The sequence below is a fragment of the Phacochoerus africanus genome, chromosome 3, assembly GCF_016906955.1.
Source record: "Phacochoerus africanus isolate WHEZ1 chromosome 3, ROS_Pafr_v1, whole genome shotgun sequence".
NCBI classification, from domain to species: domain Eukaryota; kingdom Metazoa; phylum Chordata; class Mammalia; order Artiodactyla; family Suidae; genus Phacochoerus; species Phacochoerus africanus.
In genome coordinates, this window is record NC_062546.1 from 143,140,104 (window position 1) to 143,158,703 (window position 18,600).

The 18,600-nt window shown below is 42.3% G+C and overlaps 1 protein-coding gene across 2 annotated transcripts in view; it reads left to right on the forward strand.

Annotated features, from left to right (window-relative positions):
- The first annotated feature begins 489 nt into the window (after window positions 1-489).
- LOC125123281 (plasma membrane ascorbate-dependent reductase CYBRD1) overlaps window positions 490-18,600 on the forward strand; it is a 45,107-nt gene continuing 26,996 nt past the window's right edge. Inside the window, exons 1-2 of one of the 2 annotated variants that reach the window (XM_047772867.1) lie at window positions 490-948; window positions 13,700-13,908. In XM_047772867.1, the coding sequence (XP_047628823.1) occupies window positions 756-948; window positions 13,700-13,908 (402 nt within the window). In that variant the 5' untranslated portion in view covers window positions 490-755. The remainder of the gene's footprint in view (window positions 949-13,699; window positions 13,909-18,600) is intronic. The other variant, XM_047772868.1, reaches the window with a different exon arrangement.

An 18,600-nucleotide genomic window follows, 5' to 3' on the forward strand; every position in this document is an offset into this window, starting at 1 on the left:
CTTTAGCAGCAGTAGATAACCTCCAACGCTGTTTCTTGTCCAATGACGAAGGATGAAATTAATGTTGGAAAGAGAGCAGGGAGTGAGTGAGCTTCACTCCACCAAGGTGGGGCTTTAGGCCAAATAGGTTGGAGCAGGTGGTACTTATAAAATCCATTTTTTATCACACAGGGGCAAGTCCAGGCTCCAGGAGGTGTCTGTCTTCCTTTTCTTAAGCACAAGCGGCACCGTAGTTTCCTTGCTAAGGCCAGGTCCACACTATCCCACAAGCTCCTCCTTGGCATCAAACAGAGCCGATCTTCGAGGACTGAGGCTCAGGAGACTTCTAGTCAAAATCACACCCACAACGCCAGTGCGCACCACTGCCTTACTCAGCCTTCCCTCAAATAAGGAAGCGACACGGGAAGAGTTAAAAGAAAGTGGTGGGTATGGAATCCTCCGAACGCTCGCTCGTAACTAACTGGATTGGTTTCTCCAGCTCTCTGCAAATTCAGATGCTGGGCCAGGAGGGGCGCAGCGAGAGCTCTGGGCGGCTACGGGATCCCGAGGGTGGGGCTGGTCTCTGAGCGACGGCCAGCTGCGCACCACCGAGGCCCCGCATCCCCGACAGGCCCGCGAGAAAGCCCCTCCCCCGGGTGGAGACAGCTTCAAGAAGTCGACGCCGCGTCCCGCCGCGGGGCCAGTATCCAGAGGCTGCCGCGGCCGCCGCCTCGTCGAGTTCCTGCGGCTGCCACCGTGCGGAGTATGGGGCACTGATGGCCATGGAAGGTTACAGGGGTTTCCTGGCGCTGCTGGTGTCGGCTCTGCTCGTCGGCTTCCTGTCCGTGATCTTCACCCTTATTTGGGTCCTCCACTACCGAGAGGGGCTCGGCTGGGACGGGACTGCGCTGGAGTTTAACTGGCACCCAGTGCTCATAGTCACCGGCTTCGTCTTCATCCAGGGCATCGGTACTGGCACTTTTTGGGAGGCAGAGGGGACAGAGGGGCCGGGGGTTCCCGACCGAGCACCCACCGAGTGGGGCTGAGCGAGGGAGGGGGTGAGAGAGCAGCGCTCGGACTCGCGGGGGGAAGCCGAGTCCCCCGGCGCGGCGCTGGAGAGAGGGGGGCGGGTTCCGGGACTTCGGGGCCGCTGGCCCAGCCGACTTGGGCGAGCGCGGGAGTCCGGGTGCTGGGGCGGGGCGCGTGGGGCGGGAATTCACGGCAAGACGCTTAGCGAGGTCGCATGGGCACCGGCGGAGCGGGGAGGGTTGGCCCGAGCACGCCGGCCCGGCTGCGTTAACTCTTTGCTGCAAGTGGCTGCAACGCACGACGCACTTGTGGTGCCCCCACGACGCCAGACGCGGGAACGGAGGAGAGCTGCGGGAGCGCCTTGCGGCCCCGCAGCCTTCGACCCCGGAAAATAGCCCCCTGAGGCGCGAGCCTGCGCAGTCAAGGGCTCGGAGATATCTTGAGGCGAGGCCTTGAACTTGCTTCAAGGCTGCCGATGAGGAGGGGAAAGCAGCGAGGGGGGGAGGGGAATGAAGGGGCGAGAATTTGCCCCTTCTTTTATCTCGTCCTCAGTCCTGAGCGAAGGGGCCAGTCAGCGGTCGGCGGGTAGCCGAGGTGGGCGAAGGAAGCATCAGTTCTGGTTTCACGCCTTCTACAGCGTTAAACTCAGTCGAGCCCGAGAAGCTGCCAGGACTCCAAAAGGGTGTTTCGCTGCCAGGCTTGGTCATTGGACAGTCTTGAGTCCGACTTGTTTTTGCGGCTGCTGACTGGAGAAAGTTCGCCTGCTGGGCTTCCGGTTGGGCGCTGGCCCGGAACGCGGGGCCGAGGATGCCCGTAAGGGGTCCGCAGCGGGCCATGGCCGCCCTGCTGGGAGAGATGCTTCTGCTTGGGACATATTTGGGGCTTGCTCCGTCGGCCTGCATTCTCTGGGATGTGGCTGGCGCCGAGGGAGGGCTCAGTGGATGGCATTTTGGAGTTTTGGTTTGGGGGGGGGCTTTTTTTGAGATATTATTGATATATTAATTTCAGGTGTATGACAGTTATGGAAATGATCACTATAATGTCTAGTTAAAGTCCACCACCTCACATAGTTACATTTTTTCCCCCTTGGGACGAAAACTTTTAAGATCTAGTGTCTTTAGCAACGTTCAAGTATACAATATAGTACCATCAGCTGTAGTCACCATGCTGTAAGTCCCCAGGGCTTATACTCTAAGTGGGTGAAGGTGACTTTGCCGCCTACCTTCTCTCCTGGTCAGTGGCCGTTTTTGTTGTCGTTGCGTGGTACTACTCACAAAGTTCTGGCAGTTTCCTTTCCCTCAGCTGCTGTTGGGCTGGAAGAACCTCTAACTAGTGGTGCAAGTGCCATTTATTTGTAACCACTTTCCAAAAAGTGAAGTCAAGCCCTTGGCAGAGAAAGTGTCTAGAAAAAGGCAGACAGTGGTGGACCTGGGTTAATGTCGTAGAAAGTAATGGCGAGGAGGGGAAAGGGTTGGGCAAGAAGTGCTCAGAGGCTAAAAACTCTAGCGTTTCCTCGGAGTCCTTTTCTGAGCAAGCTGCCTTTTCTCCTCCAGTATTTAATTTTCCACAAACAAACAAGAGAACAAAAAAGTGCCGATCTCATTCCTAAAGAAAAGATTTTTTGTTTCTGTCTAAAACTTGGGCAGCAGCCTTGGCCGGTATGGCCGGTGTGGCCGGCATGGCCGGCATCCTCCTGCTCTGGGAGACAGTGGTTGGAAGATGTTGCCAGTGTCCAGCTGTGGTCCACCTGTGGTTCTGAGGCTTTCCTGGTGTGAGACTGGCATCCGGGTATGAGTGCCACTGGCCAGCTGAGTTATTTCATTGCGTAAGTCCCAGTTATTTCCCCACTAAACTAAAAAGAGAAAAACATACTCAAGTTCCAAAGTCGTTGTCAGCAGAAGCACTCTTTCCTTCGTGGTGGAGCCCTTAGGTTTGGCTGGAGCTCTCAGCTCTCTTTGCTCAAAGCAGTAGGAACAGTCTCTTCATCCCTTCCAACCAACTCTCCAGAGCAGCTCCTAATACTAAGAAACCTTCCAGATGGGCTGGGATATCTTCTCATAATTAAGGTTAAGGGAAACACAGGTGGTAATAGTACTTATTTCTTAACATAAAAAGAGAGAGTCTAACATTTGAGTGCCTTCTGTGTGCCCAGTAAGTGGATTATTTTACAGATATATGAGAATAAACTGAGGCACAGAGCAGGTAAGTAATTTACCCACAGAAGTAGTATGTCTCTTCAGTAGCTTTATTTTCAAGGTTCACTTCTTTGTTTTTATGGCAATATGCATATTTTCTGCAAAGTATTCTTTTAAGAGAAGCAAAAAGCTTCATCTGAAATACTTTGAAATTCTTTGTTCATGTTAGAGTCCATTACAGTTTTCCTAAAAGAATTTATAGTATGTCTAAACTTTGCAATTTTCTTTTTTTTCTTTTTGTCTTTTTTTTAGGGCCACACCTGCAGCATATGGAGGTTCCAGGCTAGGGATCAAATCAGAGCTGTGGCTGCAGGCCTACACCACAGCCACAGCAACGCCAGATCCGAGATGCTTCTGTGACCTACACCACAGCTCACGGCAACACCAGATCCTTAACCCACTGAACGAGGCCAGGGGTCGAACCTGCCTCCTCATGGATGCTAGTCAGATTTGTTTCTACTGAGCCACGATGGGACTCCTAAACTTTAGGCTTAATCTGTTTATATTCACTTTGGGGCAAGACTCTGTACATGAATATTTTGGAAGTTTTCATCTGCTGCTTTTATTTAAGCTTAGCTGCTGTGTTTGTGTTAGTTTTGGAATGTTTGTCCTGTTGACATTATCCATCCTGTTTACTATTTGGCTTCCAGATTTGCAAAGCAGTTTAATCAGATAATGCATTTAACTGACATGAATGTAAACTTTCATACATATAGGCACAGGAATAGCACTCATAAGTTCTTGCAAATCCTGGCCCACCTGCACCTCCTCATATCCAGTGTTAGGAAGCATCCGGTAGAAGGAGTAAATAGTTGACTTTAAAGGCCAGAAGGGAAACACACATGTTACAGACTAGCCATGTTATGAAAGCTTTTTTACTATGTGTAATTGCTTCAAGGAGCACATTTTTAGGCTGTGTTATTTCAGAGCCCTGATAATGAACATGATGTAATTGATAGATGAATGTTTCGAGATGCAAAGGAAGGGCCAAAGTACAACTATTACTCTTAAGCATAAAATGTTTTACAAATGCAAACAGTAAACACTATTTAAAACTATGGGAAAACATGTGTCCTTTGAAACACCTTTAAGAAGTAAGCTCTAAAGAAGGCAAAGCTTAATGAAGAAGTGACAAAAATCTATGAGTGTATTTTGGAAAATATTTATATTCTAAAATAAAATGTAACAGACACAATAGGATATCTAAAACTGAAAGAAAATTTTAAACTAGTAGGAAATCTAGGGAACATGAATGAGGAAGTTGCAGGGAGAATGTTAGAAGAGCTTTGTGCTTCTCTAAGAGGAATGTTTCCCATGAAATAAATATACTGCCAGGAAATCAGAGAAACAAAACTTGAATAAGGCCCCAGAAAAGACTGAAACAAATAAATGCTCTCAAAGTGCCTGTTGGCCTTTTAAAAGGTTCAGCAAGGTGGAATGTGTTCTTTAGTAAAAGGTGGAAAATTCAAGTATATAAATTTAGTGAAAAGAAATCTCAGCAATTCTATACTCCTTTCTATTCCACACGTAGAACTCTCTTTTTACTATATAAACTGAAGGAAGAGAAATTCAATAGTATGATGATCTCAGTGTGGTTTTGTGAGAGAATATAACTTCATTTAAATAACACTTAAAAGACTAACAAAAAGAAATTAAGGGTAGTTCTTAAAAGGTTAAATGGGATATCCTATTAATGTATCTAAAAGTGACCAAATTCCAAGACCTCTTAAATATATTCGAAAAGGCTCTCAGAGTAAAGCCTGGCAAAGAGGAAAATGGAGAAAGTACCTCAGGTATCTACCCCAAAACCAGCTTGGGGGACACCAAAGATAATAAACCTATTACTCATAAAGAAAAGGGTTTTGCAAAACATGAAGACACAATTGAAGACAACCACATTGAAGAATGAATAATAATAAAAAGACAACCCCGAACACATTTTTTTGTTGTAAATAAATACATGCAGATCTCTTCGTAATGTAACTAATCAAACTGTTTTGGAAATGAGTATTTTGCTCACTGTTGTTTCCATAGCATCTAGAATAACACCTAGAACTAACTAGCACAAAGTAGGCCAATAAATAATTGTTGAATGAATGAGTGATAATTTCGGTATCATTGTTAATTGTTAGCAACAAAATGCCATTTCACAGCCACTCATTTGTGTTGATAACAGTAGCATCTAAAGTAATAGTGCCCTCCCTTCCCCTCCACGATTCTCTTGTTTACAGCCTGTTGGGAATCACTGATTTAGTCAACCTCAGGGGAGCATGGGTATTATATTATATTGGAAATGTACCTCTTCCAAAGGCCTCAAGCTCATTAGAATATTACTGCCTAACTATTATACACGCCTCCTTTTGCCTAAGGACATTACTCATCAATTCTCTCTTTCCTTGTGCATCAAGTTTCTCCCTCATTGGGTTATTTCCAATGTGTTATAATTTCTACCATCTTAAAAACGACCACACCTGGAGTTCCCTGATGGCTCAGCAGGTTAAGGATCTGGTGTTATCACTACTGTAGTTTGGGTCACTGCTGTGGTGTGGGTTTGATCCCTGGCTCTGCAACTTCCACCTGCCGCAGGCATGGCCAAAAAAAAAGAAAGAAACCAAACGACAACAGAAAGTAAAAGTCTTCCCTTTTAAGAAAGATAGACAGATGTTTTTGTTATAACTTTTTTCTTCCTATAGAAACTTTCTTGAAAGGTTAAAACAGGCTTTGAAATGACTACAGACTTCAGCTGGAGATTTTTTCCCTGAGTCTGTGCATTCACTCACTCATTCTTTCAACTTCTTCATATATTATCCTATTTATTTAATTAGCCTACATATATTAAGCACTAATTGTATGCCAGATACTGTGTAAAACAAATGAGTAAAATGTAGCCCTGCCTACAGGCTTTTCTCATTTGAGTTTGTTAGGCCGAAGTTAGGGTTTTCTTTCAGAAAACATGAGCCCTAAATATTTAGCGCTGACCAGGGTTAGACCACCAGGTAATATCAGAGCCAATACTATTTCTAATCTGTCTTAACATTGATATGAGGCACAAGTAAATATAGCTGGTGTTTCTAACAGTGAAGAATTTCTGGGTATTTGTAAATGTATAGCCAGTTAACTGAATTATTCTCTTTTCATACACTACTTGGTACCAAGTTGCCACCTTTGTGAGCATTTCAGTCACTTCAAAGAGCTGCTTCTGATGCCAAGATGCTAAAACAAATCTTCCAAATCACTTCCCTCACTTTGATTCTCCAGCGGTTTTCAGTTTCATGTTATTCATGCTGTGAGACAGTTTGAGTGCAGAGGCATGTTTCAGAGCTTAGATTTCCTTTGATAGCCCCTTCAGGACTCTTTTCAAGATGTGTATTTAAAGAGGGGTCTCTGCTTTTACATTTAAACTTGAGGTCCTTTGGATTGAGTCTGATAAATTCTGGGGTGCACAGGGAAATCAACTGTAAATCTCGATAATCCTGCTCAGAACATTCTACCAAGGAGGTCAAAATAATTCTTTATTCAAAGAGAAAGTGTACCGAGCGCATTGTATTTAAGTAGAATTTATAAGTGTCTTAAAATTCCACTGTATTTCAACCTCAATAATTTATTCTTTTACTTATTTATATTTAAAATTTTTTATTATACTGGATTTACAATGTTCTGTCAATGTCTGCTGTATAGCAAAGTGACTCAGATATACATATATATACATTCTTTTTCTCACATTATTGTTTTCTATGTTTGGGGAGATTTCTCTCCCTCTAAGTACCCTTCTCCTCATAGTCACTTCAGCAAATTCTAAATATGCATTGCCTGCTATGAGACAGCCTTGTATATATGGATAGTTCCCATAATGATCTATGGATGGAAAACTGGTATCAAACCAAAGATTATGAGGTCCTTAGCAGAAGGAACTATACCTAGTCTCTTGGGATAGATCTTGATAGAAGATAATATAAGAAAGGGAATGTATATATATATATATATATACACATATATGTATGACTGAGTCACTTTGCTATACAACAGAAATTGACACAACAAATAATACTATGTTAATAATATACTATAATAATAAAAAACAGATACCTTAGAGAATATATATTTCACATATTCCTGAGTTGATTATTCTGCTAGCAACTGAGCAATTTTCTAATAATTCAGCTCAAGTTAACTGCATTTTCCCCTTCATTGTCAAAAGAGTAATTATACATAGGGATTGATTTCTTTCTCCTTTCCTTCCTTCTCTCCATTCTCCCCTCCCTCCCTCCTTCCCCTTCCTTCCTTCTTTCCATCCTTTTTAAGTTCATCACAATAGCATGTTCCACAGCTAATAATATTTCTTCAGAAAAGATTTCTTTCTTTCTTTTTTTTTTTTTTTTCATTTTTGGTCTCCCTGCAGCATATGGAATTCCCAGGCCAGGGATCAGATCCCAGCCACAGTCATAACCTATGCTGCCCCTGCGGCAATGCTGGATCCTTTAACCCATTGTGCCAGGCTGTGGGTTAAACCTGTGCCCTGGAGCCGCAGAGACACTGCTGATCCCATTGTGCCACAGCAGGAACTCCTGAAAAGATTTTAAATGTTTTTCACATATATGTGTTCATGTTGCCCCTCATTTTCTGGGTGAAAAAGTTCTTGCCAGCTAGGGCCTCTAACAGAAAACCCTTGTTTCAGTCACAAGTAGCCGTTTGATAACATTTCCATCCTCATGGGCTTATGAGAACTTTTTCTTCCTTCTCACTGAACTTCAGGAATGGTGTCTAGGTAAGTGCCAAGCCAAAGCAAGAGATATTTAAATTCCACTCGCCAGGAAGTTTTTACAACTGTTGAAAAGAGTTTCTTGTTTAAGAAATGTGGTCCATTTGTGAAGGTCGCCCTTTTCTCCTGAAGTCCTCCGTATTTTGGTTATTTATGCATTTTTTAAAAGCATGTAAACAACTTATGCAAATGTAATGTTTTGCAGTTATCCTCCATTTATCCAGAAAGCATTTGGAAACAAAGTCAGCCACCCAGCAAAACTTTTCTATCATCAGAATATGTGCCGAAAACTCCATGCCTCAATGCATGTGGAAGCCCCTGGGATTTCTACAAGCTGCCTACTTAGCAGTTGAGACTAATTGGTTATTGGGTTTGGAAGCTTACAAAAATATTGTTCTAACTTTAAAACCATTATGAACTCTTTCAACCATACAAAAAAATAGTATAACAGATCCCTGTGTACTCACTGCCCAGATTTAACAGATGTTAAAATTTTTGCAATCATAAAAATTTATAAACTAGAACTTAAAGCTGGTATGAATAAAAGACAATGCAGGCTGATGGAGGGGCTAGGTTGGTGACAGGCACCCTAACCTGAGCAAGAAACTGAAAGAGGTGATAGAAAAACTCTAAACTAGACCCAGGACTGAAAAATCATAATTGTCTGGCCCTGTTTGGATCAGAGGTAAGGACCTCTCCTGCTTCAAAAGTCCCTAAGGACTTTCTCTTATAGTAGTAGGACAATATGTTTTATTGATCACCCATAATCATCAGTACAAGATTAAATTGTGTTCCATTCAGGCTACTGCTGGAGAGGGCAAGCTAGTGTGCAATCAATTTGAAAAACCTTTGAGTAAATGTGAAAGATTTAAAAATCAAGTTTTGGCACTCAAGGGGGGAAGACTTCAGTTTCATGGAAAATTTAGCAGATATCTCTGTGGTGCCCACAGTTTTGAGAAGAGTGAAAATTCTTTACTAGGAACGTAGCTGTCTTTGGTTTGGGGCTTTTTTTTTTTTTCTTTTTAGGTCCACACCTCAGCAGGAGCTACAGGTGCCAGCCTGCACCACAGCTGCAGCAATGCCAGGTCCTTAACCCACTGAATGAGACCAGGGATCAAACCCGCATCCTCATGGATACTAGTTGGGTTTGTAACCCACTGAGCCACGACAGGAACTCCTGGGGCATCATTTTAAAGGTACTTTTTATTGAAGAACCACATACATGCAGAAAAGTACCTAAATCATAAGTGATGTGTTTTCATCACATGAACACACTCATGTACCAATCCTGAAATAACATTCCCAGCACCCCACAGTCGTCCTGGTAACCCTTATAACTCTCCTCAATCCTGATAGCTATCCCTCATTTTTAACATCTGAGGTTAGTTTTCATTTTGGAAATTTTTGATATAATATGATTCAGATTGGGGAGGAAAAGCCATTGTGCTTTATATGTTCAGAATTTGCTTTTTAAGCAAACATCTTGAGTATTTTCTTTTTGCATGTAGATGTTTAAGTTCCCTCATCTAAAATTCCTCTCCCTGGGAATTCTTGTTGTGGCACAGCAGAAATCCGACTAGTGTCCATGAGGATGTGGGTTCGATACTTGGCCTTGCTCAGTGGGTTGGGGATCTGATGTTGCTGTGAACTGCAGTGTAGGTTGCAGACATGGGTCAGATTTGGCGTTGCTGTGGCTGTGGTGTGGGCTGGCACCTGTACCTCCAGTTTGACCCTAGCCTGAAAATTTCCATATGCTGCGAGTGTGGCCCTAGAAAGCAAAAAAAAAGAAAAAAAAATTCCTTTCCCTGAGGTGGTACCTGAATGATATGATGATGGTGATGATGATAAAAAGGGCTCAGGTTTGTCTGTGTGTCTGTGTCTGTGTGTGTGAGAGAGAGATAAATAAGGTTAAACCAAGAGGAAGGAAAAAATATCATTAGGTTTTGATATTTTGCACATTTTTATCCCTGCCTAATCACACAGATTGCAAAAGGCTTGACTGTGTGGATAAAAGGTCTCTAAGTCCTTGGGTAAAGAGGCTTTTGCCTTCCTTAAAAAGTAGAGAATCAGGAGTTCCTGTCGTGGCTCAGTGGTTAGCGAATCCGACTAGGAACCATGAGGTTGCGGGTTCTATCCCTGCCCTTGCTCAGTGGGTTAAGGATCCGGCGTTGCCGGGAGCTGTGGTGTAGGTTGCAGATGCAGCTTGGATCCCGCGTTGCTGTGGCTCTGGCACAGGCCAGTGGCCACAGCTCTGATTCGACCCCTAGCCTGGAACCTGCATATGCCGCAGGAGTGGCCCAAGAAATAGCAAAAAGACAAAAAAAAAAGTAGAGAATCATAAAATTACAACAATGAAATTTATTTTAGTAATTATTGGAAATTATATGTCCATTATATGTCAACATACAATTGATTAGTCTATTATCTAGGAAACAATGTGTACGAGAATATTGTACAGTCTTTAAATTCATGTTTTCAAAGATAATTTAATATGTGAAATGTTGATATAATTTTAAGTATAAAAATAATTTAATGAGAAGAAAAAGCATAAGGAGGGAAACCGTAGTATTGGAATTGACATCAATTTGTTTTCTGGACTTTGATCAGCCTGCAGAAAATGCCTTACATTTATTTGTTTAGAAAAAAAACTTAAGGAGTTCCAGTCATGGTGCAGGAGAAATGAATCTGACTAGCATCCGTGAGGATGCAGGTTCGACCCTTGTCCTTGCTCAGTGGGTTAAGGGTCCAGTGTTGCTGTGGCTGTGGCATAGGCTGGTGGCTACAGCTCCCACTGGACCCCTAGCCTGGGAACCTCCATATGCCGCAGGTGCAGCCCTAAAAACACAAAACAAAACAAAAAAAACCTTAAGGATCTGACATACACACAAATAAAACTAGCAAAGTCTGAATAAGGTCAGTGGATTACATTGATATCAGTTCCCTGGTTGTCACACTGTACTGTAGTTATGGAAGCTGTTACCATTGGGGGAAACTGTGTGAAGAGTATGTGGAATCTCTCTGTACTATTTGTTACAACTGCATGTAAATCCACAGTAATCTCAAAATAAGAGTTAAAAAATACTCATAGAGCTACATACATATTTTGTCTTTTTTTTTTTTTTTTTTTTTGCTCTTTCTTGGGCCGCTCCCGCGGCACATGGAGGTTCCAGGCTAGGGGTCCCATCGGAGCTGTAGCCACCGGCCTATGCCAGAGCCACAGCAACGCGGGATCCGAGCCGCGTCTGCAACCTACACCACAGCTCCCGGCAACGCCGGATCCTTAACCCACTGAGCAAGGGCAGGGACCGAACCCGCAACCTCATGGTTCCTAGTTGGATTCGTTAACCACTGCGCCACGACGGGAACTCCTACATACATATTTTGAATTCAAGGCTCTCCTCACCTGTGGAGATACAAGGAGAAAGAGCAAGACACGTTTCTGCCCTCAAAGAGGAGGAAGTAGGGTGAGAAGGAGCCTTGAATGAACTTTGAAAAGTGTACCTTTAAAAGTATTGCATTAAATGGTTTGAAAAGATTTGTTGAGTATAGAAATGATTACTACAAAGTTTCCATGTCCTCAAGGGAATATAATAAATCAACGCTTATAAGATAGATATAAGCACTAAAATTAGTAAGTAGTAATCCTTTGGAATTTGAACCAGATAGAAGGAAAACTGTCCTAGTGGTGAAGCCGTCAAGTGTTGGAATATGGGATCAGAGAATGAGAAGATTGACATCTTGCGCCGAAAGCTTTCAAGAGGCAGAATTCACATCTCTTTGTGGCGTTTTTGTGCTTCTACCTGAAAATGGATGAGATCTTTTACATTTTTATGATCCAATTAAGTTTCATATATTCAAATTATAAATGTCTTTGAAGGAAAAAGACAGCAGCTGCTTCTTCCTTTCTTCTCCTTCTAGAAATACATGATTCACTACTGGTATAATGGAATCCATCTTCCAAGGAAGTATGCTTTAAACTTTGTCAAAAAGACATAAAACAGGGAGTTCCCGTTGTGGCGCAGTGGTTAACGAATCCGACTAGGAACCATGAGGTTGCGGGTTCGGTCCCTGCCCTTGCTCAGTGGGTTAATGATCCGGCGTTGCCGTGAGCTGTGGTGTAGGTTGCAGACACCGCTCGGATCCCGCGTTGCTGTGGCTCTGGCGTAGGCTGGTGGCTACAGCTCCGATTGGACCCCTAGCCTGGGAACCCTCCATATGCCGCAGGAGCGGCCCAAGAAATAGCAAAAAAGACAAAAAACAACAACAGCAACAACAAAAAACAAAATAAACTTTTTCAATCATACATTTCCAGGTATCTAAATTTTCCCTGACATGGACAGAAAGGGGATGGGTAGGGGCATGATATTGTCTTGAGAACAAAAATAAATTGCATGCTGATTAGGGAAGCCATATAATATATTGCTTAAACCAAGACACTAAAAAAAAAAAAAGCTTTTCAAGAATCTTTTTGTTGAAGTTTAATCTACATTCAGAAAAATATACATATAGATGTATAGCTTAATGAATCTTCCTTCTGAAATCACCTACATGACCAGAACCTATGTTGGAAATCAGAATACTACCAGGAGCTTAGAAAACCCTTGTGCATGCCTTTCGGGTTGCTATACCCCTTCCTCACAAGGGCAACCGCTTTCCTGACTTTTCTTATTGCAGAGTTGAGCTTTGCCTGTTTTTATACTTCATATCAGTATATACTTGTTTATGTCTGGTTTCTTAGCATTAACTTTGTAGGTTGGTCCATATTGTCAGGTAAATTTCTAGTTTTAGATCCTTCATTCTCTTTGCTGTTTTTATTCCATAGTGTGAATATATCACAACTTATTTTTCAGTCTCTTAATGATGGACATTTGGGAAGTTTCCAGGTTTTGGCCACAACAAATATTGCTGTAATAATACTCTGGTACATGTGTTTTGGCAAACACATGTACCTATTTCTTTGGGGCACATACCCAAGAGTAGAATTACTAGATCGTAAAGTATATGTAAGTTTAGCATAAGTAGATACTGCTAGTTTTCCTAAGTGTTTGTTCTCATCTAAACTCTTACCAACAGGACATGAGTTCTGATTGCTTCACAACCTCTTCAGTACTCAGTATTTTCCATGTTTAGCCATTCTGATTTGTAGTAGAGGTATTCTCATTTCTCACCTGACTAATGAAGTTCATGTATTTATTATGTTTATTAGCCACTTGGGTATACACTTTTGTGAAATATTTGGATGTATTCTTTTGTTTGTTTAAATGTGTGTGCATGTTTTTCTATTCTTTAGTCTGTCTTTTTCTTACCAAACTAGGGCACTTATATGAAGAAACCAGATCATAAGAATTTAGTTTTGGATGCGTTGAGCTTGAGATATTTGGGAGATAGCTATGTGGAGATGTCAAGAAGCCATTTGATTATGTGGGTCTGGAGTTCAAAAGAAAGTTCTGGGCTGTAGATGAGGATTTTGGAGTCCCTGCCATGTAGGTAGCATTTCCTTGAAAGAATAAGTTCCACAGAGGAGCAGAGGGAGGAAAAAGTTCTAATCTGAGCCTGAGGGGTACCAAGGTTCATTCATAAGTTGGGAATAAAAAAGATGCCAGCAAAGAGCCCAAGAACCCAAGAGAAAACCCAAGACAAAAGGGTTTCACGGAAGGGTTTGAGTGTCAAACTGTTCATCTTGGTTGATTAAAACAACAACAATAACACATTCTATCCCTTTTTCCTCTCTTTCTAGCCATCATCGTATACAGATTGCCGTGGACCTGGAAATGCAGCAAGCTCCTGATGAAATCCATCCACGCAGGGTTGAATACTGTTGCTGCCATTCTTGCAATTATTTCTCTCGTGGCCGTTTTTGATTTCCACAATGCCGCAAAAATCCCCAATATGTACAGTCTGCATAGCTGGGTTGGACTGGCAGCTGTCATCCTCTACATGTTACAGGTCAGTGTCTCAGTGTGTGTATAAGTCAGATATAAAAAGTAAAACAGTTCACAAAAGTTCACATACTGTCAATGTTGTCTGTACATTCATAATTTCTTGGAAATCATCTTATTCCCACTAGTCATGTTTCAGTTTGTTTCTAGTAAGTGTTTTCCCCTGAAGGGGCACCAGAACTGCAGAATTTGCAGTTATGAGCCAGAATGTGAGGTTTTAAATATGGACCTATGGATGTAGGGATTGCCATCTCATAACATCTAGGTTGCTGTTGTTTGAACTTGAAATTCCATGTGCTGGTTATACTAGCATAAGCAAGAGCTATTGATTTCTTTCCCACACTGTCTGTTACTTCTGTTTTCTAAGTTTAACTTTAAGAGTAGAAAAATGAATTTTTATCTCTGTTAGATTTTGAAGGCTCAGTGATTATTTTCTTTCCCCCCGTCTTTTCTTCAGTTATTAAAAACACATACTCTTGAGATGTGTTTAATCTCAAATGTGTTAAAGATATGTGCACTATATTTAAATATAAGTCAATGGAATGAAAAATGAATTTGGCTCTTCTAGGTCACTAAAGTAAAGGTTCATTTTTAAAGTTTTGGGTGTTACCCACCTTGTTAAAATGTTTGTAAACTATGTCAATTCCCTTCCCTTTCTTAGTACATATATCCAACTCCTGACTGGGATATCACTGTGAATTTTACTTTTCTGTGGATATAGGAGAAGTAAGAAACTGGTGTGAGTTCACAAAACCCCAAGGCATATTTTAGACTATGTGAATGTGTGACATCTTTAAAAAAGGATCTCCTGGGGGAAGTTCCCATTGTGGCTCAGCGGTTAACAAACTCGACTGTCCTATGAGGACGCAGGTTTGATCCCTGGCTTTGCTCACTGGGTTAAGGATCCGGCATTGCCATGAGCTGCGGTATAGGTTGCAGACGCAGCTTGTATCCAGCGCTGCTGTGGCTCTGGTGTAGGCTGGTAGCTACAGCTCTGAATCACCCCCTAGTCTGGGAACCTCCATACGCCATAGGTATGGCCCTAAAAAGACAAAAAAAAAAAGAAAGAAAGAAAAGAAAAGAATCTCTTGGAGTTCCTGCTGCAGTTCAGTGGGTTAAGAAACTGACTGCAGCAGCTCAGGTCACTACTGAGACATGGGTTCACCTTGGCCTGGTGCAGTGGATTAAAGGATCTGATGCTGCCACAGCTACAGTGTAGGTCGCAGGTGCAGGTCAGATTCAGTCTCTGGCCTGGAAATTTACATATGCAGTGGGTGCAGCCATAAAAATAATTTTTTTTAATTTAAAAAAAGGATCTCTTAGCAGACATTCTTCTAAAAGTAAGGCTTTTAAAGCCTTAAGGCTTTCTGAATTTTAATTAACTAAAACTTGATATCTGTATAGATGTTAATTATTTAAGGTTGCACTAGCATGCCTGGAGGTAGGGATTAGTAAATTGAACGGGATTAGACAGGAGGAGAGCATGAGGAAAACCCTTATCAAACATGATCTTCCTGATCAAGAAGGAACAAGGAAAATATCTCATATTGGATGGCTGAGCTTAGCTCAGATCTGCTCTCAAAGTTGATTTTCCCTCCGTGTTCTCATCTGGGAGCCAGCTTCCTCCTCCGCTACCAACTGGTGGACCCTCTCCCTTCAGACAGAGGCAAGAGCAGTGGCCATTGAGATGCTATCACTTGCTTTGGGGATCCCCTTGGCCTCCTGGCATCTCTCTGGGACTTTCTCAGTTCTCTGTTCTGCTTTCACTGGTCTCTTCCTCTCCCTTTGCCCCAGATCCTCTGCACCACTCAGGACAGGCTGCAAGACACCACAGTCAGAGCACAGTGGGAAGCATTCTGCTTATCTCACATAGTCTTTTAAGTAAGACAGGCTTTACAGATGCTGAGGACGCACAGGTTGCACAGCAGGTGGCAGAGCTGGGACTCAGACCCTGGTCTTTCCAATCCCAAGCCCTCCCCATTTTGTCCCACTGTGTCCCCACAATCACTCAGCCTGTTTTTGAGATCCTCAGTGGAGGGCTGTATCTCTGACAAACAGAATGGAAATAACCCCAAAACTCTATGTAGCTTCCCTGTGAAAGCATCTGTAGTCTTGAGTGGTTGAAATGGACTGGATAAAATGCCTCTACTGAGTTAGTTATATGCCAAAGCATTCTCTGAACATTTTTGGAAAGATACACATCAGAATGTTAACAGTGATAATCTCTAGGTGGCTGGATTCTAGTTGATTATTTTTCTTTTCACTTTCTGTACCTAGTAAATACACCTGCATTTCTTGTATAACAATAAAAAGCTTTTAAAGCTAAAAAAAAAAAAAAGTTTTCTGTACTAGATATGCCTTTCAATCTGGATTTTCTAAAAACCAATTTATTCTGTGCTCTATATCTTAATATGTTAGATAAAGATGTATCTGGGGAGTTCCCGTCGTGGCGCAGTGGTTAACGAATCCAACTAAGAACCCTGAGGTTGCGGGTTCGGTCCCTGCCCTTGCTCAGTGGGTTAACGATCCGGCGTTGCCGGGAGCTGTGGTGTAGGTTGCAGACGCGGCTCGGATCCCGAGTTGCTGTGGCTCTGGCGTAGGCCGGTGGCTACAGCTCCGATTCAACCCCTAGCCTGGGAACCTCCATATGCCGCAGGAGCGGCCCAAGAAATAGCAACAACAACAACAACAACAACAAAAAGACAAAAAAAAGAGAAGTATCTGGGAAATATAGGCTTAAATGCCTTTATTGGGAAGAAAAACAAAATATTTAAACTAAGTATTCACTTTAAAAACTGAAAGATTAATTATATCTCAATATAACTAAAATAAAAAAACTAAAGAGGAGAATAAAATATACAAGGAAAAGTAAACAAAGACCAAAAAAATCCACGAAAAATTGTATTAATTTTCTATTGTCGCCATAGCAGTTTACCACAAACTTAGTGGCTGGTTTCTCTGCTCAGGGTCTCAAAGGACCAAAACCAAGGCGTCAGCCAGCCTGGGCTCATATAGGAAGACTCTGGGGTAGAATGAGCTTGCAGCCTAATTCAGGTTATTGGCAGAATCTAGTTCCTTGTGGTGGTAAGACTGAGGTCCCCATTCTCTCACTGGCTCTCAGCTGAGGGTTGTCCTTAGCTCTTATCACTTCTCTCTGTTCCTTGCACACGGCCCCTTCCATCTCACTGGCTTAGAATCTTCCTGACTTCTCCTTCTTTCTCCTCTTCATCTTTTCTTCCTCTAGCCAAAGTTCTCTGCTTTTGAAAGGGTTTGTGTGATTCAGTTGGGCTGCCCATATAATCCAGTATTATCTCCCAGTCATAAAATTCATAACCCTAATTACATCAGCAAAGTGTGTTTTGCCATATAACATATTCACAGCTTTCAGGGATTAGGTTGTGGACGTCTTTGGGAAGGAGCATGACTCAGCCTATCTCAACTGTAAATAAAGAACAGAAGTTATCAATAAAATGATAAATGGTTCTTAAAACACAAACAAACAGGAGTTCCTGTCGTGGCTCAGTGGTTAACAAATCTGACTAGGAACCATGAGGTTTTAGGTTCGATCCCTGGCCTCGCTCAGTGGTTAAGGATCCAGTGTTGCCGTGAGCTGTGGTGTAGGTCGCAGACGCGGCTCGGTTCCCAAGTTGCTGTGGCTCTGGCATAGGCCAGTGGCCACAGCTCCGATTAAACCTCTAGCCCGGGAACCTCCATATGCTGCAGGTACAGCCCTAGAAAAGACAAAAAGATAAAAACAAAACAGAATAAAGATAAACCATTGCCAATCTATGGAAAAAAATACAACATTCAGAATAAGAAAGAAATGTAATCATAGATACAAATAATATTTTAAAATAGGACAATGAATTAAATTTTAATATATGATAATGTTCTTAAAAATCTTAAAGAAAAGGGAATTATTTTCTTGCCAGATAGAAACTACCAAATTTGACCCAAGAAGAATTAGAAAACCTAAGCAGACTAATAACGTTATAAGCAATTGGTAAAATCATTTGAAATCTATTACTGGTGTTCCCTTGTGACACGGCAGTTTAAGGATCCAGCATTGTCACTGAAGTGGCTTAGATCGCTGCTGTGGCACAGGTTCAATCCCTGCCCCAGGAACTTTCACATGCCCTGGGCCCAACCAAAAAATGAAAAAAAAAAAAAGATATCTATCACTAAAAAAGGCATCAGATAGTTTTATACCTTTGACCTTCAAAGAACAGATACTTTAGGAGTTCCTGTTATGGCTCAACAGTTAATGAACCTGACTAGCATCATGAGGAGTTAAGTTCGATCCTTGGCCTTGCTCAGTGGGTTAAGGATCTGGCGTTGCCATGAGCTGTGGTGCAGGTTGCAGACACAGGTCAGATCTGGTGTTGCTGTGACTGTGGGGTAGGCTGACAGCTTCAGCTGATTCAACCCCTAGCCTGGGAACCTCCATATGCCATGGGTGTGGCCCTAAAAAGACAAAAGGCCAAAAAAAGAGAACAGATACTTTCAACTGATCCAGTGCACGGGGTGAAAACGTGCACTACATACTTCACATCTAAGTACATGCTTCACATCTAAGGTGGCAGCTCGGATGATAAATACCTTTACCAACATCCAGCAGCAAACACAAGCTTAAACTCTGAAATACTGAAGAAATTTTCATTAAATAAATAAGACACTGATACTTGCTACCTTTGTCACT